At 45.4% G+C, this 21,742-nt stretch overlaps 1 protein-coding gene across 1 annotated transcript in view; it reads left to right on the plus strand.

Moving 5' to 3' along the window:
• The window catches only part of LOC125709751 (inositol polyphosphate-4-phosphatase type I A-like), a 47,473-nt gene that overhangs the window by 11,730 nt on the left and 14,001 nt on the right, over positions 1-21,742 (plus strand). The window contains 11 exon segments of the mRNA XM_048978522.1: positions 14,051-14,343; positions 14,611-14,655; positions 15,880-15,998; positions 16,983-17,099; positions 17,277-17,356; positions 17,492-17,552; positions 17,554-17,592; positions 17,666-17,780; positions 18,372-18,519; positions 20,196-20,326; positions 21,218-21,322. Of these exon segments, the coding sequence (XP_048834479.1) occupies positions 14,244-14,343; positions 14,611-14,655; positions 15,880-15,998; positions 16,983-17,099; positions 17,277-17,356; positions 17,492-17,552; positions 17,554-17,592; positions 17,666-17,780; positions 18,372-18,519; positions 20,196-20,326; positions 21,218-21,322 (1,060 nt within the window). The 5' untranslated portion in view covers positions 14,051-14,243.

Consider the following 21,742-nt stretch of genomic DNA (forward strand, 5'->3'; position numbering starts at 1 on the left):
CGTACATATGTCAGTCCATTGCAATAAATAAACAGAAGTTCCATTGCTTTTTTCCTCGGCTGATTTGCACATTTATACAGGTTCCAGTCTCGTATTTTCAAAGCCGTCACATCACCAATCAACACTGAATGTACCCCTTGCAGACGCTTTGAAATTCACTGCAGACTGGGTCTTTCTTTGCATGTCTCTTGATGTTTGAGATGGGAAAAATCATTGTTTTAGCCGATTCAGTATTTCTTTACAGTAGCTATTGGTATTTGTAGTCCTCTGTCCGGTTAGTGAGTGGCAAACCTTTGCATTTAACATGGCTTTGATGTCAAGCGTACGGTCGTGTGAGTGGGAATGGGGGTGTGTTTTGATGGTCTCGGTTGGTTCGTCTGGGGGATAGTGGAGGAGCTGTTTCTGTATTTTAACACACTCTTCTAGCAAACACTGCCGATTCCTGCACATTCTAGCTTCTTTGTTCTGGGTGTCTCAGCCGGCCTATGACAATGCTCTTATAAAACAGCATGCATACATCGAAATCATGCTAATATGTCAGCCATAGAAGAGATTTGTTCATTCAGATGTACTGGCACAAGAGTAATGAAGAGGAATCACCTTTGGCAAAAGTTTTAGTCTGCTGAGTGTCTATAACCAAACCACAGATATACTGTATTTACAAGAACTGCATGGTACAGGAAGATTTTATATTCTTCATACTGTCAGGTGCGGGCGCGATCGCGCTGGTTAAAACGCGTGATCGCACGGGCAGGAAACAGGCAAGCAGGCAGAGTACGGGGAATAACTGGGGATTTATTGAAGGAACAGGACGAGCAAGGCGGAACACTAGTACTCACGCTTACAAACATCAATGACAGACGAAGGACTCAGGCAAGACATGGACTCAAATAGACAGAATAGTTCAAAATAACAAGACACAGCTGGGTACGATCAGGGAAGCACACGTGGATAACCAGGGGGGCGTGGCACACACGAGGATCGTACAAGCCGGGCATGACACATACTTTCCAGCCTTGCCAATTCATTGTACTGTAGTTTGTTGCTGTAACACACATTTAATAAAACTGTTGATGATTTTATGATAATGCATTCACCATAATGGACCTTATTAATCTACCTTTGTGACACAGATGAAGTGCTCAGTCCGCTCAGAAACCAAGGTATCTTTTCTGGCTGAGCACCAAGGTTGAAAAGGGGTAGATGGAATGAATCATTCCCTGAGAAGCTTCTGTTGTCCTTGTACCTCCACCAAACACTGCAGAGGTTTTGCATCTTCTTATCGATCGTTATCAAATACCTCTCGTTTCTGAAGGCTAATTTATACAGACGCTCCTCTACTCACGAAGGAGATGCGGTCCAAACAGCCGTTCGTAACCTGAAATGTTCGTAAGTCATTATTCAACATCATTTTAAGGGTATACGCAAATACCAAGAACTAGGATATGCTGGGAGTACGCACGCTACGCTGCTGCGCGGCGGGAGTAGCAGCCAGAAGTCATACTAGGCGGAATTGGCGCTCAGAAAAAAACAAATTGATGTTGCGGACAGGAAATGGGAGCCCAAAGAACACAATTTGAATTTACAGTCCTCTTCGTTTGTATGTCTGAAAGTTCGTAAGTTGAAAGTTCGTAAGTAGAGGAGCGTCTGCACTTTTGTTTTCCATGTACGTTTTCAAGCTGTGGACTGTCATATGCGTGGCAGTTTATGTTCATACTACATTTGGCTGCGGATGCAGATACTCATGGGTGGTGCATGCATACAGCAGTGATATTCCACCAGACCAGGAGAAGGGAGATGCATTGTAACAAGTGCAAATACAAGAAGTGTAGTGAAACGGGTTATTAGTCTAGGGTTGGACAGTACTGCTGTAATATAGCATATTGTGGTGTGTTGGAATACTTATGACAAAATTAACCAGGACTCCCCTTCCTGCTTAGCAAGTTTTATTGCCAAGATTTCAAAATTCCGGAATAGTCCTGCTTTTTAAAACACCGTGTACCTCAGTATCGAAAGCAGATGCAGAAAAGTGAAGTAAGAATAATGGACTTAAGAATAACAGGACTCTGTTTGGCATAGGGGAATAAAGTAACAGACAAACATTCTCAAAGCAGGAATAGTACTTCAAACTAGAGCCTTGTGCGGGACTGTTTTTTTAATCCTGCTCCCGCCCGCTCCCACCCGCTCCCGCCCGCTCCCACCCGCTCCCGCCTGCTCCTGCTGTCTGTCTCTGTTACTCCCGTCCGTTCCCGTCCGTTCCCGCCCGCTCCCGTCCGCTCCCACCCGCTCCCGTCCGTTCCCACCCTCTCCCGCCCGCTCCTGCTGTCTGTCTCTGTCACTCCCACCCGCTCCCGTCCGCTCCCACCCGCTCATGTCCGCTCTCACCCTCTCCCACCCGCTCCCGTCCGTTCCCACCCTCTCCCGCCCGCTCCCGCTGTCTGTCTCTGTCACTCCCACCCGCTCCCACCCTGTCCCGCCCGCTCCCGCTGTCTGTCTCTGTTACTCCCGTCCGTTCCCGTCCGTTCCCACCCGCTCCCGTCCGCTCCCACCCGCTCCCGTCTGCTCCCACCCGCTCCCGTCCGTTCCCACCCTCTCCCGCCCGCTCCTGCTGTCTGTCTCTGTCACTCCCACCCGCTCCCGTCCGCTCCCACCCGCTCCTGTCCGCTCCCACCCTCTCCCACCCGCTCCCGTCTGCTCCCACCCGCTCCCGTCCGTTCCCACCCTCTCCCGCCCGCTCCCGCTGTCTGTCTCTGTCACTCCCACCCGCTCCCACCCTGTCCCGCCCGCTCCCGCTGTCTGTCTCTGTCACTCCCGCCTGCTCCCGCAATATTTCTGTCCAACTCCACCCACACCCGCAGATCCATAAACAGATATACTGTACAATGAAATAAGTTTATATGCATTAAATGTTTTATTCCAATTGAGCAAGAACTGAATAACTAAAAGAGATTCAGCAAAAATCTCTCAACTTTGAATCGCAAATAAATGTAAACTGAACCCAAAAACTAATGAGATGTGCAAATATCTGCAGTTATTTAAAAAAAAAAACAACAAATATACAACAAATGTTTAAATATCACATTATTATAAACAAACAAGAGCAGCTTAAAAACAGAAGAGAACCCTGAACCTTATTTCAAAGAAATACATTTAAACTAGCTGAACATCACAATTTAATACAATGGCTCAGAACAAACACGAATATATAACACAAAATAAATGACATCAGTTACATTCTCCATCCTGCCAAAAATCTTGGGACCCGCTGTCTATTTTCAGCCGCCCGCTCCCGCCCGCGGCAACATTAAAACCGACCGCTCCCGCGAGAATTCCGTTGGAGTCCCAATGCAGGGCTCTACTTCAAACCACTCATTAACATACTGCACATTTTTTGTACCTCCTGGTCTCTTAAATCTCTTGGGATGAGGCTTTCGTCCAGAGTATTAAGAAATGCAGGATGCCTGAATCATCAGTATAGGCCGAAAACCGCATTTTGCTGCCCTACACTGTGTCTTGTTGCAGTTCGTGTCACAGGACAGTCACCATTGGCCACCTGAGCAGTAAGGATTATCCCTGCTTCCTCTTCTTGTTGAATTTCATGCAGGTTTCATGTGTATGTTTGCACACTGAGGTTGCTGGGCAGCGTTCACTATCCTTGGGGGAGAAACGTGACGTGGTCACCAGTGCAGCACTGCGCAGTGATGGTTTCTGTAAGCCAGGGGGAGCACGGATGTCGTGGGACAGGTGACAGCGTATCTCTCTCTCATTCCCAATCAGGGTATAACAATGAGCCTTGTGGCCAGACCCCGATTCCTGACCTCAGGGATCGCAGAAGGGAGAACGTTTGCTTTTGAAAAATTAAAATGTAACCTTTCAAGAAATGCGCAGATATAATTCACATGTTTATGAATGAATGTTTTTTATCGGTTTGCATTAAGTTGTCCCTAGGTAATGTTTTTGTGATCACTGCTTTCTTAATGATGCTCAGGCCCGAGTGGCTTCCCCAGTTCTGGGTCCATGCCTGACCCAGCACCACTTGGTACAGCCCTTCCGCCACCCCCATTCCTCAGTCCTGTGTCTCATTTTGCGTTGGTGCCCCTCCGGATGCATCATCTCTCTCCTTCCAGTTTCGGCTCCCGTTCCTCCCTGCTCACCCCATGTTACACGGCCTCGCTCAGCCTCCTGGCCACAGCGCTACGCTTACAGGGGCTTGGGAACATTGGCGTCTTGTGTAAAAAAAAAAAAAAAAGTATCAAGGGTATCCGTGTTTTCACCATCAATGGAGAGGAGCAGGACGTCAAGGCCATAAGCTGAAATCTTTTCTCCTCCACTCTATCTAAGAGCTTTCAAAAGGCGCTTTGTAGTCCAGCTCCATTCACATAGAGTTCTACATCAACCCTCGCTTTCCTGAATAATATTTTGCTTGTATTGAATTCCTTCTGCGGTGGTGCCTCGGATTACCATGGCAACTGTGCCATTTACTTCTATGAACCGTCTTCCTCTTACGTTGGTTCTGAATAAATGGTATTATGACCCTGACCAGAACAAGCAGTTGTCTAGAAGATGGATGGATGGATGGGCAGCATACAATTACACTTACAGCAAAGCATTTGCAAGAGATTTACAATATAAGTAGATATTTCATTCTGTTGGGTTTGTACAGTAGTATAATACCATTTCTTGGCATAAGTATTGTGTGTTAAGCTACATCATGCATTGGCCATAGGCACTTATCCAGATAGACGTGCAAAACCTGGAGTCTGTTCCAGGAGTGACAGGGAATGAGGGCCAGGGACAGGATGTCAGCCAGTCGGGTCTGGGCAGCCCCTCACACACAATCACACTCTCTGCACAATCCAAAGGCACCATTTCACCATGCATGTTTTTGGTCTGTGAGATGAAAGCAGAGTGACTGAAGAAAAACTATGCAAACGCAGGGAGAAAATGCTAACTGCACAGGCACTGGGCGGGAGCAGGCATCAGATCCCCTAAGCAGGAGATGTCAGGCAGCGCAGTGTTGCTCATCATTCCCTGCTGTTGGACATCAGCAACAACGATAATGGTAATAGTAACCAGTAGTGTGCTGGCTCACCAGTGAGTTTTGTGGCCTTGTGACCTCCAGGGTTGACTGTGCAGAGGTCACATGGTCTACCCCATGACATAATTTTCACCCTACATGCATGCAGTTATGCTGATTGGCAAGTCTAAATTACCCATAGTGTGTACGTCTGTGTTTTTGCACATGTATGTGCCCCCTACCATATATGGTGTACTGCCGCCCTGTTCACTGTGCTGCCTGCCATAGTGACCAGAATAAACCGTTAGAAGATGGATGTTAATTGTACATTTTTTACAGTGCTGTACTGCTCTGGACAGTTACACCTCCATCATTTACTTGCCGGCTTTCCCTCTGAAATGTTCAAATGACTGAGATCGCTCCTCATCAGCTCATACAAACCAGTGACAGGCTATGACTGACCATGGAGTCTATCAGATTTATACTCAGATCATCCGAGAACCTTCTGCATGAGTCCTGTACTGGTCCTTCTCCTCCACCTCATGGCTACCATCCCACCTCCTTTCTGTGCTTCCCCACCCCCCCACCCCCCATCCTTCTCTCATTCTCTTAACTTGGAACCCCAGACTCAAATACATGCAGGATGTGACATCATCATCATCTGACAAATAAATAACTTTTATTTATATATAACTTATGTTTATACAGATCTTAGTTTGGAAACACATTAACTAAATTGGAGAAGGTAATTCATAGACTGTTCAGCCACTATATTTGGCATCAATGAGCTGTGTTTATACACAACAGTGAATATCTGGCACTGTGTACTGCATTATTTCTTCAGAAGACGTTCCTACTAGCAAGAAATATATAAATGACTAGATACCTTGCTGTGTTTGATATGTGTCCATCCTGAGATTTCTGCCTGAGGTATAAATCACTGTGTGATATGATTTATATATATATATATATATATATATATATATATATATATATATATATATATATATATATATAAACTCTGCTGCAACTTTAAGGTACTCCTGTCATTCTTGACAAGCAGGAATCATTTAAGGAATTAAAAGCTGCTCGTGATGTAATGCCATTTGAACAGCTGCCCAGGACAAGAATGTACAGTATCTGTCTCTCTTTTTTGGCTGGGAATGAATTAGCTGGCACTGCAGCAGGAAAGTATTACCTATGTCTCTGTGGGAGGGACAGGGCATTCATGCTGGAAACACACTTTGGGCCGTGCGGATGGGGGCCTGACATCACACGCTGATGCCAGCGGGTGTCTCTGGAGGTGAGATGACCCTTCCTCCTTTCTGGGCAGCCTGCCATCGCTTTTTTCCCCTGATATTCCAGCCAACCACGCTCGGCTTTAAGTGAAAATACGTATTTTTGATCATCATCTTTTAGCAAAACAAGGAAATGGATATTATCGATAGGCACAGTATGAGTGCCTTTATAAATAGAGATAATTGCATTAATGTTTGGTGTCATCCTGTTTTCACTCCTTATTAATTCATTTAATGTCATTGTTTCCATTATTCTTTGTTGCTTGGGGATGTGTGACATCACACGCTCCATTTCTGGCGTGTGAGAGAAAAGAATCAGATTAGACGTTCTGTTGATGGCGTAAAATGTCTGGAGATGGTAATGTGTAAAATGAATGAGTTGGTTTTAGTGTTGTTTTTCAAAATTGTAATGGATTATTATAGCCATAACAGCCAAGAAGTATGGATTTTCTGCCCTTTACGTTCTTGCTCTATACGTGTGTATTTTTTACCCTCCACCCTCTAGAGACACCTTGTGTAATAAGATCATTATCAGTGTTAAAATAAGAATGTAGCTGCTCTCTGTGAGATTACAGAGAATGAGATCAAGTGGGACAAATGAGCTCTTCATCGCTGTTATTTTGAGGGTTAACCTTCATGAAGGAAGAGGGGGTGGGTTTTCAGATAAACAGAGCAAACATATAATCCTCGGTTCTCTGGTGTAATTTTGGGAGACGTAGATTATTTCTGGAAAAAAAAGAATATTAATAGTAAACTGAGCCTTAATTGTTTATGCGGATCCAATTGGAATGTTCAGGTTTCTTTCAGGAAGCCTTTTAATGAAACACCCACGCAACGTGCACTCAAGTGAAATCACGTTTATGTGGAAGCCAGAACCTGCAGAGGCTTTCGTGTCTACAATATGGAAGGACTAGAGAAGCATGCTTTCATCTGCTTCGCCCCTACAGATGTCAATGGGCAAAGATCTCAGTATGCTTTCGTTTTTAAAAGTTCTGTCTTTAAGACCTTCAGTTGACTTTTCAAAGCATTAAGTCGACGAGTAATTCTTCTATGCATCTTCCAGCTCCTTATCCCCGGTAGCATAGGTCAAATAGCTGGGGTGAACCCTGGATGGGATGTCAGTCCTTCAGAGGGTATAGGAATATCAGTTTAGAAACACAATTCACCTACCTGTTTGACATTGGACTGCAGAAGGAAACTCGCCCAATGCCAAGAGATATAAACTCCAAATGCGCAGAGTGGAAGCGGGATTTGTACCCCCAACCCTGCTGACGTGTGACGGTCCTTGGAGACACACACAGTCCACATTTTGTTGGAGAAAAAATGTGGACTCTCTAGCAGGGAGCTTTGAGGGAGCAAAACCATGGACTGGCTATGGGTCTGGATTGGGAAACAATGCACTAAGGCGTTGATCAGTTGATTTATCTCCAACCTTGGTTTTCTCCATGGTCTGTGCTGTAGCAAGTGGTACATAAACCCAGCCTGGTCACAGAACGTGTAGTTGAATCGATGGGTCTTCAGATGACTTGGGACGGTCTGCCAGATAGACAGTTGATACCTGTCTTTCTAGTATTATTCAGAGGGATTACGTTTGGATAACACTTTTTGTGCCTGTAGAGTAGATAATGACAGCCGTCTGACCCCGTTGGGATCCTTCATGCTAGTAGGATTTAAATAGGCTTAGCTGTTGGTGCATTTGGCTGCTGCCTTCATGCGCTGCATTACAGGATATTGTGGTCTACGTGCTTCTTTTGTTTTGGTACGACACCTTTGTGACACACAAGCCCAGTTTATATGTAAATTGTTGCGGCTCAGCTCTGGCCAAATGGCAGATCTCTACCTAATTATCAACCAAGAAACCAAAAGCTCTCACCCAGTTGCCACTTAATTAGATAGCTCTATGTAGCAGCCAGGACCCCCTTCTGTCACCAGAACCACCTGGGGTTGACAGGTTGGGCGGTCGGACCTACCAATACTCCACATCTGTACTGATCTGTTATTTCTGCACTTGTGTCCTTCCTGTTAGCTTTAGCGTGTCTAACCATTCTATTCTGACGTTTCTCAGGGTTTTGAGCCACAGAACTTTTGCAGGCTTGGATGTTTTTTGTTTATTGTACCGTTTGCATCAAACTCTAACCTTATTAACAGCGCGAGCTACTTTAATAAATAATTTGGGGAGCTATTGGGTCACGATGGTAAAAGTTAACAGTCGGGGGTGGTCCACCTGTCTAGACAGGGGTGGTCTGATTGCCGTAATCGACTAAGAATATCTGAAAGATCGATCTGTTGGTCGCTGTCGACCGGTTGGCAACCACTGCTCTGGACACTGTACAGTGTGAAAATCCCAGAAGAGCAGCTGTTTCTGAGATTCTGGAACCACCCTTAGCAGTCGTACCATGTTCAAAATTAGATGCCGTCTATGGCCTGGTGGGTTAGGGAAGTCAGCTGTGCATTCACCATCGGGCCCTTAACCCCCATCGCTCTGGAGACACTGACTGACCCTGCTCTCTCATTTGTACATTTCTTTGGGCTAAGTAAGTACATGTAAATCACTCATTTTAGCTGTTCGAATGCTTAGTCGCACTGTAGCTGAACCTCTTGACCCTGTCCGTGTGCTGCATTCAGAATAGCTTGAAAGTAGGTTTACAGGTAGATATGAGTAAGTATACAATGTTCGCATAGGGGATACATATTTGTGCTTTGACCCTCAAGCGTCCTATTTTATTTAATTTTCTGTTTTTCGTCTCTAAAATACCGCTCTGGAGGGAAATTTGAATGACATATTTATTATGCTTTTTTCTTTAATAAACATCCATCCATTCACCCATTTCTGTGCCTGTTTGTCTTATGGCCCAGAAAGAGTACTTTAGACTGATTTTTTTTTTTAAAACCTATACTAGATAATCTTTAAAGTGAACCAGCAGAAACATTTTCGTTTCCTGTGACAGAGTAGAAGTGTTGCCGCATGGTAGTCTCAAATCGACTGACCGTTGCGGTCCTTGCGATGTCACAGTTGCATGTGCATGTGTGATATTGACATTGCACATCGTGCAGGCCTGCTGCATAAGAAACTGTCCGCCGAGGGTCCTGTTGGGAGTCTCCTCTTAGGACTTCAGTTATTTGTCGCACTGTTTTACAAGGAAAAAGCGTTCAATGCTTAAGTCAGCACTTTTCACCTTTTCCTCTGGGGCATGGCCTTCACTTCAGCGCCGCCCTGCAGCTGTACGAGTTTTCTGGAAGTGTCACTGGGCCAACATGTGTGAACCTTGCTGCACTCACACAACCGCCGCACATCACGCGGTTCTCGCCCTCATCTTGAATCGAGTGAAGGTCTCCAAAGCCTCGGCGTCTCGCAGGCCCACTCACAGTCTGACATTTTCCCCTTCATCTTGTCTTTCCAGAACCAAACAGTGTATCCTTGCCTTCTTGGGGTCAAAAAAATGAGTAATCTGTTTGATCTTCATTTTAACTCCTGAAAGATCACCATATTTTTGCTCTTACCTGCTCTCACTATCCCCACAGACGAAGAGAATGTCAAAGGTCCATTTCACCTTAGCATCTTCATCTCTTTCTGTTTCCAGTTTCTTTTATCTTAGACTGAAATTTATTTGAAGAAATGCAGCCCCCAGATTAAACCGACCATTTACTCCTCATTTTTCTGTATTTCCCCTTTCTTCTCTTAAAATGTCAAGGTTGACAGGTGTAGCACAGTTAAGTCTTTTTAATAGATTAAATACAGGGTGTGTGCTGTTTTTTGTCCCCCCCCCCACATTGAATGTGAAGATGTTGGGAGAGTGAGAGAAAGACACTTTGTGAGAACGTTCTGAGATCCTTTATCAGCTTGAATGAAGCAAACATCAAATTGACATCAAACATCCAACGAACAGAAACACTGAGAAATCAGATTGCAGTCCTTCGTGGTTTCATGACAGGGGTTATGTTTTGAGAAATGCGTTGTTGGACGATCTTGTCATTGTGCGAACATCATAGAGTAAACATACACAAACCTAGCCTACTACGCATCTAGGCTATATAGTGTAGTCTAAAAAACAATAAGTACGGTATTGTAAATACATGAATCAGTACCATAGTTTTATCATTATCAAATGTTATGTACCGTATACAGTTGTAGGTGCTATAGTTTTACACGACTGGCAGCGCAGTAAGTTTGCTGACACTAGCATCATCACCGACACATAAGTATAATTTGTGCTGCTATGACTTGACCCCATCGCATAGGAATTTTTTCAGCCCCATTATATTGTAATTTTATGGGGCCGCTGTCATATATGCGGCCCATTGTTACGCAGTGCCTAACTATATAGATATGCATGTATGTGTAACTCTGATCAAGTTCGTGCTTTCAAAGGGCACATCTGAGAGCATCCGTGAGATTCTGCACCTTCCACTTTCACCCCCCCCCCCCCCAATCCCCAAATGTATCTCAGCGGGTGACACAGACAGAAATAGAGCTTTCTGATATCTGGAGCCCCCAGCCTTAGAGGAAATGGGCTAATTGCTCATTTCGGACACAGTGAGCAGAGAGACGATCGGCAGGCTCTGGGGAGTCTCTGAGAGTGGGGAGGATGTGTGAATGGTCTAAGTTTGGCATCACGAGTAACGAGAAAAAAAAGAGTCAAAAATAACCGTGACCAATGAACATTAATCGTCATCTATTGCTTCTTAATCTACAGGATTCCTAATGGCTCATGCTGAAATATTTGATGTAGAAACTCCTGTTATTTAAAAAGCATCCTTATCCTTCCTGTTCTATGCAGTTCCATGGTGCCGCTAGAGCAGTGCATCCTGATTGGCTCCCACATCTTTCCATGGTAGTCAAGTCACAAATCATAGAAGTTGGCGACTGTAAGAGTTGCAGGGGACAGTGGTGGTAATGGTAAAAGTCACCTTAAAAAAAGATGACCTATCAGGCAGAAACTGGGATCCTATCCCAGGATGCACTGGAGACACTTCGGATACCACATCAGTCCATCACAGAGGACACCATGGACTGAACATTGGTCCATCACAGGGGACATTTCAGGCAGCATGCCAGTCTGTTACGGGATATACCTTGGACAGGATGCTAGTCGATTCCGGGGGACACTTTGGACAGGACACCAGTCCATTACGGGGGACACTTTGGACAGGACACCAGTCCATTACGGGGAACACTATGGACAGGACACCAGTCCATTACGGGGGACACTTTGGACAGGACACTAGTCCATTACGGGGGACACTTTGGACAGGACACCAGTCCATTACGGGGAACACTATGGACAGGACACCAGTCCATTACGGGGGACACTTTGGACAGGACACTAGTCCATTTACGGGGGACACTTTGGACAGGACACCAGTCCATTACGGGGAACACTATGGACAGGACACCAGTCCATTACGGGGAACACTATGGACAGGACACCAGTCCATTACGGGGAACACTTTGGACAGGACACTAGTCCATTACGGGGACACTTTGGACAGGACAATAGTCCATTACGGGGGACACTTTGGACAAGACACTAGTCCATTACGGGGACACTTTGGACAGGACACTAGTCCATTACGGGGGACACCTTGGAGAGCACTCCAGTCCATCACAGGGGACGCACTCAATTACACACAATGAACGATTTCATCTAGTTGTTCATCTAGCTGCATACTTCTGGCCTGTGGGCAGAAGCCCACGCACGGGGGTGGATGTGCAAACTCGACACTTGCTGAGCTGGAGGCAGGAAGCAAACTCACAAGCCTGGAAACGTGAGGCCATAGTGCTGCCCACTGAGCCAACAAACCACCAAATAGCCATATTGTGATAGAAATGCCAAACCAGAAGCTGCAACCCTACAGACCAGCTTTAGTATTTCTGTCACAGAGTGCTGTATGCCAGTGAATTCTGTTTTCATATTATATTATATTATATCAGGGGGGGCGCCCACCCCCCCCCCCAACAGCACCTCCCTTCCCCCTTTAAGGTCAAGTTAATTTTATTTAATTTTATTTTCTATATATTGCCAGATCACAACAGAAGTCATTTAAGGTTACCTTTCCTACAGAACAGGTCTATACATTGTCCTTTTATTAAACAAACTAAATAGCCTAATGTTATTTATCTTATTTGCACCACAGCTTGTCATTTTTGTCTTTATACGGTCGCACGTTTACATTTCCCCTCTGCTCCCTGTATTGCGCGTGGTGGAGCTCTGCCCCGATATGCACGCACAGACACATGCGCACACACAGTTGAGCACACTCCCACCAGCGGACAGAGAGCGCGTCGGATAATATGTCGGGTCAACCACCTGAAAAGCAGACAAAAATATCTGTGTTTTTTAAAGCCCAGAAGGAAACACAGTGACATAAGCTGCACTTTGTGGATAATTGTCATAAAAAAATGTTCTTATGTTTAGTTTAGTTTATACTGACAGCTGTCATTAAAAGAAACATATGAACACCATGAATCCTGTCGGTGTCCGTCTGCACCCCCCCCCCCCCCCCCAAAAAAAAAAAAAGCTGTAAATCTAGGGGAAACGCTGTTCTATGTGCTCTTGAATCTGTTATGGAGTTTTTTTTTTGTGAAACTTTTTCATAGGACTTACAGTCCTAGCACAGCAGACAGATGGAGGCTTTAAACTTCCTGCAAAAATCCTACCATTCTGCATTCTGTGCATTTGTGCCTTTTCACTGCAATCGCTCATAACCCGACTGCATCACCAGCAGGAAATTGCTGCAAACTTGCTAGCAGCTAAATCAGAAAACAAAAAAATATATATTCAGAAGTCAAATTCCTCTGGATAATCTTTTTGGAAATGACTACTGTCTACAATGTCATTGGGTGTCTATCTTGTCAAGGCTATTAGAGAAGGTTCAGTGTTGAAGGTATTTTTTTTTTTTTAGCGCAAGGAAACTGCTTGCGTGCATCCAGAACATCGTGGCAAATAAAAACAGACAAGAAATATCGAGCTGTCCCTATAGTTGCTGGATCACAGTTTGTTGTTTTTTGTGATCAAACATTCATTGGATATTGTCTCTAATGTACTCATGACTTTCCTGCCGGTTTGGTTGTAAATTTGCCTCTCTGGGGAGGTGAGGTCACCATTTCCTAGTCAAATGAGGTGTCAGTTTATCAAATAAGATGCTGAGTTTTTTTTATTACCTGAAACACGAACAAGGATTACAAGGAGAGGAAGACGATTCCGATCACACCTTCGCCACTCTTTCTTTGCTATATTCTGCAGCAAATATCAAATGTGCCATGCGGTTCAGCTGAGGAGAAATATCAGGCCCTCCTTTGTCCTCTAAGTGTTCTTTTCTGTTTTGTTTACAAGGATAATAGAGACTCCATGAAGCGTCTGAGTAGGATAGGCTTTCTGCGTTGAGTTGGGTGATACTGAGGGTATTGTTCAAAGTGCAGTAGAGGATTGGCTCATGGGAGTTTTAGTTACACAAAAATGTTTTGAGGGCAGAAGGAAAAATGATTGGTTCAGAGAGATAACCAATCAGATTGTAGAGGAGGTGGGTCCAAGCAACTACAGACCAAACCAATCTTTTGCTTTTGTCCCGCCTCTTTTGTTTGGTATCATAATATCTTTTTTGTAAGTAAAATTCCCACAAGCTTCGGATTATCCGGAGGAACGCTCCTTGCATCCTCAGAGCTTTTCAAAGCTCATGATCCTTTCTGAATTGCTTGTCATGTTCTCCTTCCTTATTTCTGGACTTTTCTCTGCAGGTGCCTGATCGGGGAGAGGATTAAGCCAGGGAAAAGAGCCGGCGTCACATTCCCCGACTGCAAGGCCCCAAGGAGGGACGCAGTCCCAACGGAGGAGGGTGCTGAAGCGTAGGGACGTCCTGCATGTATTCAGCTTCTCGGCCACTCTGCTGAAATCGCCGTCCCCCCCAGCGCTAAACCTAACAACGCCAAGATGTCAGGCAGAGAGCACAGTGCCCGGCAGCGCCCCTGGTCCGTGTACCGGGCCAACACCTTCGACCTCTCTGCTGAGATGCTGGGGCTCACGCTGGCAGGTGAGGAAGCGTTGCCCTTGGTTACTGGAATCCGATTTGACACATCATATAAAGCAGGCCTTCAGCTCTCGTTCCTCCCGTGCTGTTAATTTCAGGTGGAAATGAGTCTGCTCATTTTAAACAGGTGTTGTTTTCTGTGCAAACCTGTTTCTTCTCTCTTATGCCTTGTCTCTTATCTCTTTGTGAGGTATTCTCCATGAAGATGAACTGGCTTGATAGAAGTCGATGGAAATCGGTTTCAACTGCCTTTTCTTCTTTGTTCTGCAGGGAACAGCCAGGACCCTGATGAACCAGTGCTGGAGTTCAGTCTTGGTGAGCAGAGTAATGATGCAGCTGGATAAACAGCCAGTGATTAGTGTCTGCCTATTCAGATGTCTCTTACAAACCAGTGTTAGATGATTTGGATTTCAGCCTGTGACCTTGGTCACAGCTTCCTAAATTACCACAGTGCAGTGTCCCCATCTTGCACTCAGGTCAATGAATGCTGCCAAATTTAGAAGCATACCTTTCCTGCACTGCATAGGATGACTTATATCAGAGATCTAGAGGAATATTCTCTGCACCAGCTATCTGAGAATTGTACCCTTGGTCACCATCTTTTTTCCTGCTATGATTGAATGAGTGACACACTACATTAACTGTATGCTCTCTCAGGTTCGGTTTTCCTGTTGAATTCCAGACATATAATAAGGTTCATCTATGACCTACTTTGTTTTTCCAGAGGCATGACTGTTCCAGGAATTCCTCTACAACCCCGATACCTCTCTGTGTTCCATATATGTTCTTAGTGTCGGACTTCCGATCATGAATTGTCTTCTCACTTTGTTAGCAGTTGTTGTATAACTCTTGCTGCAATACCGCTAAAACTTGTGTACTGCATGAGCATCCAGTGGAAGCTCAGCCTGGCCTCACTTTTGCCTGGTCGACAGCGTGGTGCAGTGGTTAGCACTGGGGGTGGCATGGTGATGCAGTGGTTAGCACTATTGCCTCACACCTCTGGGACCTGGTTTCGAGTCTCCACCTGGGTTACATGTGTGTGGAGTTTGCATGTTCTCCCCACGTCGTTGTGGGGTTTTCCTCCGGGTACTCCGGTGTCCTCCCACAGTCCAAAGGCTGAGGCTAATTGGGAGTTGCTAAATTGCCCGTAGGAGTGCATGTGTGAGTGAATGGGGTGTGAGTGTGCCCTGCGATGGGCTGGCCCCCCCCATCCTGGGTTGTTCCCCGCCTCATGCCCATTGCTTCCGCGATAGGCTCCGGACCCCCTGTGACCCAGTAGGGTAAGCGGTTTGGAAAATGGATGGATGGATGGATGGATGGATGGATGGATGGATGAATTCCTCGACAGCATGCATGTTTGGAATGTGGTACTTGCTTTGGAGAAAAGCGTCTGCTAAATCGAAATAAATGTAAATGTAAAATGATTTCCTCATGTCCCACTGAAGGAAATAAATAAATAATCTAGCAGCACCCCCACTCTAGGTAAAAAAAATGACCCATTCTTCTGGTCACTTGCCTGGATTGTGCTCCCTTCCACAGCCTGCAGTGAGTTAACCACCCCAGCGATGGACCGCAAGCCAAACACGTTTGTGACTGTCAGCTGCACCACGCCCCCGCAGGCCTTCTGGACCAAGCACGCCCAGACGGAGATCATAGAGGTAAAGTCCCCGCCTTCTCAGGTAGCACGTCCCCCTACTGGCAGTGATGTCACTCAGCTGAAGAACTGTCCATTTTCTTCTTCAATTGTTCCACTGCTTTAAAATCCTAAATCAAATTCACCTCAGATTATTCTCATGTTGGTGTTAGATGCTGCCACAAACAAAGTACAGTTCATCCTTCCACATTGTGGGGGTTAGGAGTGCACCTCCCCCTAGGGGTGGGGCAAGGGGGTTGGGGGGGATGCTATGAGCCAAACTTCCAAACCATCACTGTCCAGTTATTTTCTGCATGTATGAGTTAACTTTTTGTGTGTCTGTTGACCTGTGCATGTTGTCCCAGAAAAAATCCCATTTAATTTCTTATTCGAACCATGCAACATATCAGACCCGTGACAGGGAAAGTCGCGACACAGAAGAGTGGACTGTATAATTTTTTAAATCTGTTAATGCACCGTATTCAGTTTCTCGACCTAGCCCCCCACCACTGTCTAATAAGACATTTGTGGGGTGCAGTTGTTCTGCAGTGTTTAATACTTCTAAGGCAAGGGTGTCAAACTGCCGTCCTGGGGGGCTGGAGTCCTGGACATTTTTGGGTTTCTCCTCATTTAACACACCTGATTCAACTCCTTGCACCTCCTTGTGCTAATTACCCCACAGCTCTTGAGCTGAATCATTTGTGGTGGAACAGAGAAAGAACTAAGCTACACAGGCCCCCCAGCACTGGAGTTTAACACTCCTGCTCTAACGGATCAGACTGCGACTCTGCTGTGGATGGTGCAGTAGTCAGATTAGACATCCAGAAAACCAGAAAGTTCCACACCAGACACCGCACTGGTCTTCTTGCCAGAGATTTATTTTCAGACATTTGTACTCAGCTCATTCTTACCAACATTTGTTGCCTATGCATAAAAAGCAGGAGGATGAGCAGATGTCATGGGTGTCATTTGGTGGTCTACTGACCTCTCACCTTCCCTCGCTCCACAGGGCACCAGTAACCCAGTGTTTCTGAGCAGCATCGCCTTCTTCCAGAACTCACTCATCAACCAGCAGACGCAGATCAAGCTGTCGGTCTACGACGTCAAGGATCGCTCTCAGGGAACGGTTTGTTGGTGGACATTTTTGTGTCTTTGAGCACCTTTGTTAGATAAACAGGAAACCTGTTGTTTTGTATATAGGCTGCGCTTTTTTGAATACAGCATGTGTTCCTGCAGGGATTTCTGGGAAACGTCCCTGCAGTTGCTTTGACTATGCGGTTGACCACATGTTTTTTCCCATCAGATGTACATGCTGGGCTCTGCGATGTTTCCTGTGAAGGACCTGCTGCAGGACAAGCATCACAGGCTACACCTGGGCCTCAGGTAACGCCCATGTCAAACTACCATGTCAAATCATGCTAAGCTATACAAGCTGCGTGTGACTGATGCGTAACTGTGGTTCCATGGAGGTCTTGGGGGAAGTTCTCAGTCTACTAACTGAGGTCTTGTTTCATTAAGATCGGCGGAGAACGAACGGATGGGCAACATCACTGTCATCGCCTGGCAAATGGACGAGAAGAGGGGACCAGAGGACCCCGGTGGCTCGACTGCCTGACACCGTCCAATGGCAGGGTGGGTGGACATCCTAGTACACGACCACACACCTCTGCTGAGAGTGATGCCTCAATATAGACTAACTCCCCCCTTGTGTTTCAGATGGTCCTGCCTGTAGATGAAAGCCTGACGGAATCCTTGGGAGCCCGAGCCAAACGCGCGTCGTTATGCAAAGACACTCTGCTGAAATCAGGTGCTCCAGTCATTTTTGCATATCTAATTTTCATTTCATAATATCATGATCGCCCACTAGAGTTACAGCAAGTTTAAAATTTTGTTTATTATTTTGTAATTCTGTTTTTTTCCTGTGACTTTCAGTTATGAATTACATTTCCGGAAGCGTCTTTGTAGATTTACAGAGATTGTCCTGTTTTGCCTGATATAATTCTGTGCGATGAGCACATTTAAGACCCAGGAGTGTTTATCATGTCACAAGCATCCAGTGCTGTCATGGGAACAGAAAGCATAAAGGGGGGGGGGGGTACTCCCATTGCTTACAGCTTCCCAGCAGTACATTTATTGCATCAGAGCAATTTATCAACAACAGGTGATCTGGCATTGCTTCTCCTCTTATATTGATATTTGGAGTTAGGATCCTACAGCCCCCCTCCCCATTTATGTCCGTGGTGCTGGGTTCAGGTTCAGTACCGTATGCCAGACCCTGAGTGGTCGGGCTAATTGTACATTTACTTATTTGTCATGTGACTCATGTTACTGCACAACGTGGCTGGATCTCTGAGGCCCGAGAGTGCTGAGCGGTTCCCCCGTGTTCCCCATCCCGCAGTGTTCGGCGGCACCATGTCCCGGATGTACCGCTTCCCCACCACTGATGGCAATCACCTGCGGGTGCTGGAGCAAATGGCTGAGAGCGTGCTGTCCCTCAACGTCCCCCGGCAGTTTGTCAAGCTGCTCCTGGAGGAGGATGCCGCCAGGTACCCCCCCCCCCCCAGCAAGCCAGGAAGCAGCCCGTCTCCCAGTGGCCTAAAGCATGTCTACGGAAACTCGGTGGCCCTTGAAGATGCAGTAAAATACGATGGAATTCAATAATATAAATTACGATATAATATGATGAGATAAGGTACGACAAGGTACTATATGATACTTAAGATATGATGTCATACAGTGAGCTTTATTGATCCTAGGGGGAAATTGTGCATTGTGCAGTGAGGTATGCGCAGTGAGACAGGCAAACATACAGTGCAAACAATAAATAGCCGCAAAATTAAAAGAAAATACACAGAACACAAATGGAACATTTAAAAAAATAATGTCAAAGAAATAAATATAAATTTAAAAATCCATTCACCTGCAGCCATTACCCCTTTGCCCATTGTCTCTATTCGTTTCTGTAGCTGAAATGGCTGTCCCTTTTCTTCCTTTTGTCTCCTCAGTTTCTTGAACTCTCCAAACCCCTAGAAAGGTTCCCCTTCCACCCTCCCATGCCTGTGTCACATGGATCTCTCTCACACTCCCAGCTTGGCTTCCTGTGTGTGTGCAATGACACCACATTGACCAAGCCCTCAGGCTCTGAAGGATTTGAATAATCTTTCTAATAGTTTCAGTACAGAATTCACTAACGGGCTGCGGAAGATGCCCTATGATATAGTTACAGTGTATAAATAGTACTGTAACTGCATTGCAGATACAAAAGCACTCAGTGCTAGTTGCACACCTACTCTTGGTTCTAGATCTCCGAATGAGTGAGCTTGTACTATTGCTGTGCCTGCATCTCATCTCCTACTGGCTTGACGAGCAACCAAGGGCACTATCATCTGAAGTAGCTATCATTACGTCCATAATGTTTTGCTCTACCTCTTGCTTGTTCTGTCCCCATCGTTCTGTGGTGCATGTCAGCCGAGGTCTCGCACAAGCGATCGTTGGATGTCGTGCTTGCAGAGGTGGATTGGCCTTAGGGTTAACTGGCAAGGATAGAGTGCTTGCGGTTTAACAATGTGCTGGGAGGCACACTGAGTCACAGAACACACAAGCTGAGACTCGATCCTCGGATCTACATACGCCGGGTTGAGAAAGTCTGTAAAGTGCACGATGAATTTACATTTATTCATTGGTTTGCATTTATATCGCACATTTTCTACTCCTTCGAGCTCTCAAAGCACTTTACAATTTTTGCCTCACGTTCACCCATTCACACACCAGTGGCGGAGGCTGCCATGCAAGGCACCAACCTGCTCACCGGGAGCGATTTGGGGTTCAGTGTCTTGGAATCTTAGATGTGGTTAGGAAGAACTGGTTCTTGAACCTGCAGCCCTCCCGCCGCGAACAGTAGCACCACCTCCTGTGCCACCATCGCCCAATGCTGACAGATGACTTGCAGTAGAGAGAAGATGAGAGAGAAGGGTCACAGTTTTTTTTTTCAAAATGTGCTCTCATGACTTCCATTATTATTGCATTGTTCTATTTATTGAGCTATACAAGCTGGTTTAACAATTTAACTACTGAGGGAAAAAGGTGTGACCTCTCCATTGGGTTAGTAAGACACTGTGGGAGGCCAAGGATTGTGAGGCACTCTCTCTGGATTGGATGTTAACCACTCACTACGTTCCCCTCCACCTTCAAAGCTGCTGAATTCCCGTCTGCTTGTGCTCAGGGTCTGCGAGCTAGAGGAGCTTGGCGAGCTGTCGCCATGCTGGGAGAACCTCAGAAGACAGATTGTCACTCAGTACCAGACCATAATACTCACCTACCAGGAGACGCTTGCTGACCTGCATGAGTACAAAGGTCAGTGTACATCCAATGCTTATCTCCAGTGTGAACTCAACACCCGAGCAGCTAACAAAGCATTTAGCAGTGTCCGTCCAGGAAACTATTTATACCTTTTCTAAATCTTTTAAACCAAAACCTTGGAGAAGATTCACTGGTAACACTTCACTTAAAGCAGTCATGTATAGTGTATCATAGACACCTTCATAATGTATTATAATGCATTCATAAAGTATTATAAACACATATATAACTATTTATAAAAAGGCATTACAGCCATGTTTATTATTCATTATGAATGATTTATGAAGCTTTAATCTATAATGCACTATAGATACCTTCATAATGCCGTACAAAACATCCCTAATTCTTATACTGACCATTATAATGCATTATGATGACTGCTTTAAGTGAAGTGTTTCTGATTCATTTTCTACAGGACATCACAGGTTAATCTCCCTAAACAGGTTTATCATCCGTATGACTACTGGTTACTGACGTTACCCACGCAGCCCTTCTCTCCTAACCTCTTACACTTACACTTCTGTATTTGTTCTATCCAGCTTTCCATTCTTTGCACATCAGGTCCTTAGCGAAAACCACACTGTGTCCTCCTGACGTTTCTCCACAGCAGTAATTTAATTCTGGACGCACATGAGGATCCTGCAGCTTCTTTCCTGAAGAGAAACTTGCGATTCAAGAAAACTAAAAGAAATAGAAAAAAATAATAATAAGGGGTGATTATTGTTTCCATCTGTATGGAAAAACTGTTCGATTTCAGACCCACACCTCACTCGTCTGGATGACAGTCTTCTTTTCCCTCCCACTCTGTTCCACTTTCTGCTTTTCTCTCAGCTGATCTTCCATTACTTGTTATTGTGAGTTTTCTTAATCCTCTCTCCTCCTCAGGTCCTTCCTTCAAGGCCAGCACCCTGAAGGCAGAAAGAAAACTGGAGTTCATGCCCACCAACCTACATGTCCAGAGGATGAGGGTATATGACGAGTCAGGGTTCGGTAAGTTTGGAAATGCTGATGACTCCAAACATTAAAATGCATAAAGCTTACGAGTGACACACCAACCAACGCGGATCGCATTCTCTTCGCCCAAAAATGTGCCCTCGCTCTTATTTAATGTGCTTGAATCCACTGGCTGTTCTATTACCGCAGTCTATTGTAGCGTTGACGGTGATTCACTTGTAGGGGAAATGGGTTTTGTTGACTAATCGGGCATTTATTTTTGTGGTTTGGTAAGCGTAACCCTTCTTTGACCTGAGTGACAGAATGAACTGAGAACAGCTTTGCACAGAAAAAAAAGTTATTTAAGCAGTTAAATTTGCAGAGCAACTTGGTGCAGCATTTAATGAAACAAGAACTTCTGCTGAACACCGGAGGACTCAGGTTTTAGGGGGCTGCCACCTCTGGTCAAGCCGCGAT

This window comes from Brienomyrus brachyistius, chromosome 16, assembly GCF_023856365.1.
Source record: "Brienomyrus brachyistius isolate T26 chromosome 16, BBRACH_0.4, whole genome shotgun sequence".
In the NCBI taxonomy this organism is placed as follows: domain Eukaryota; kingdom Metazoa; phylum Chordata; class Actinopteri; order Osteoglossiformes; family Mormyridae; genus Brienomyrus; species Brienomyrus brachyistius.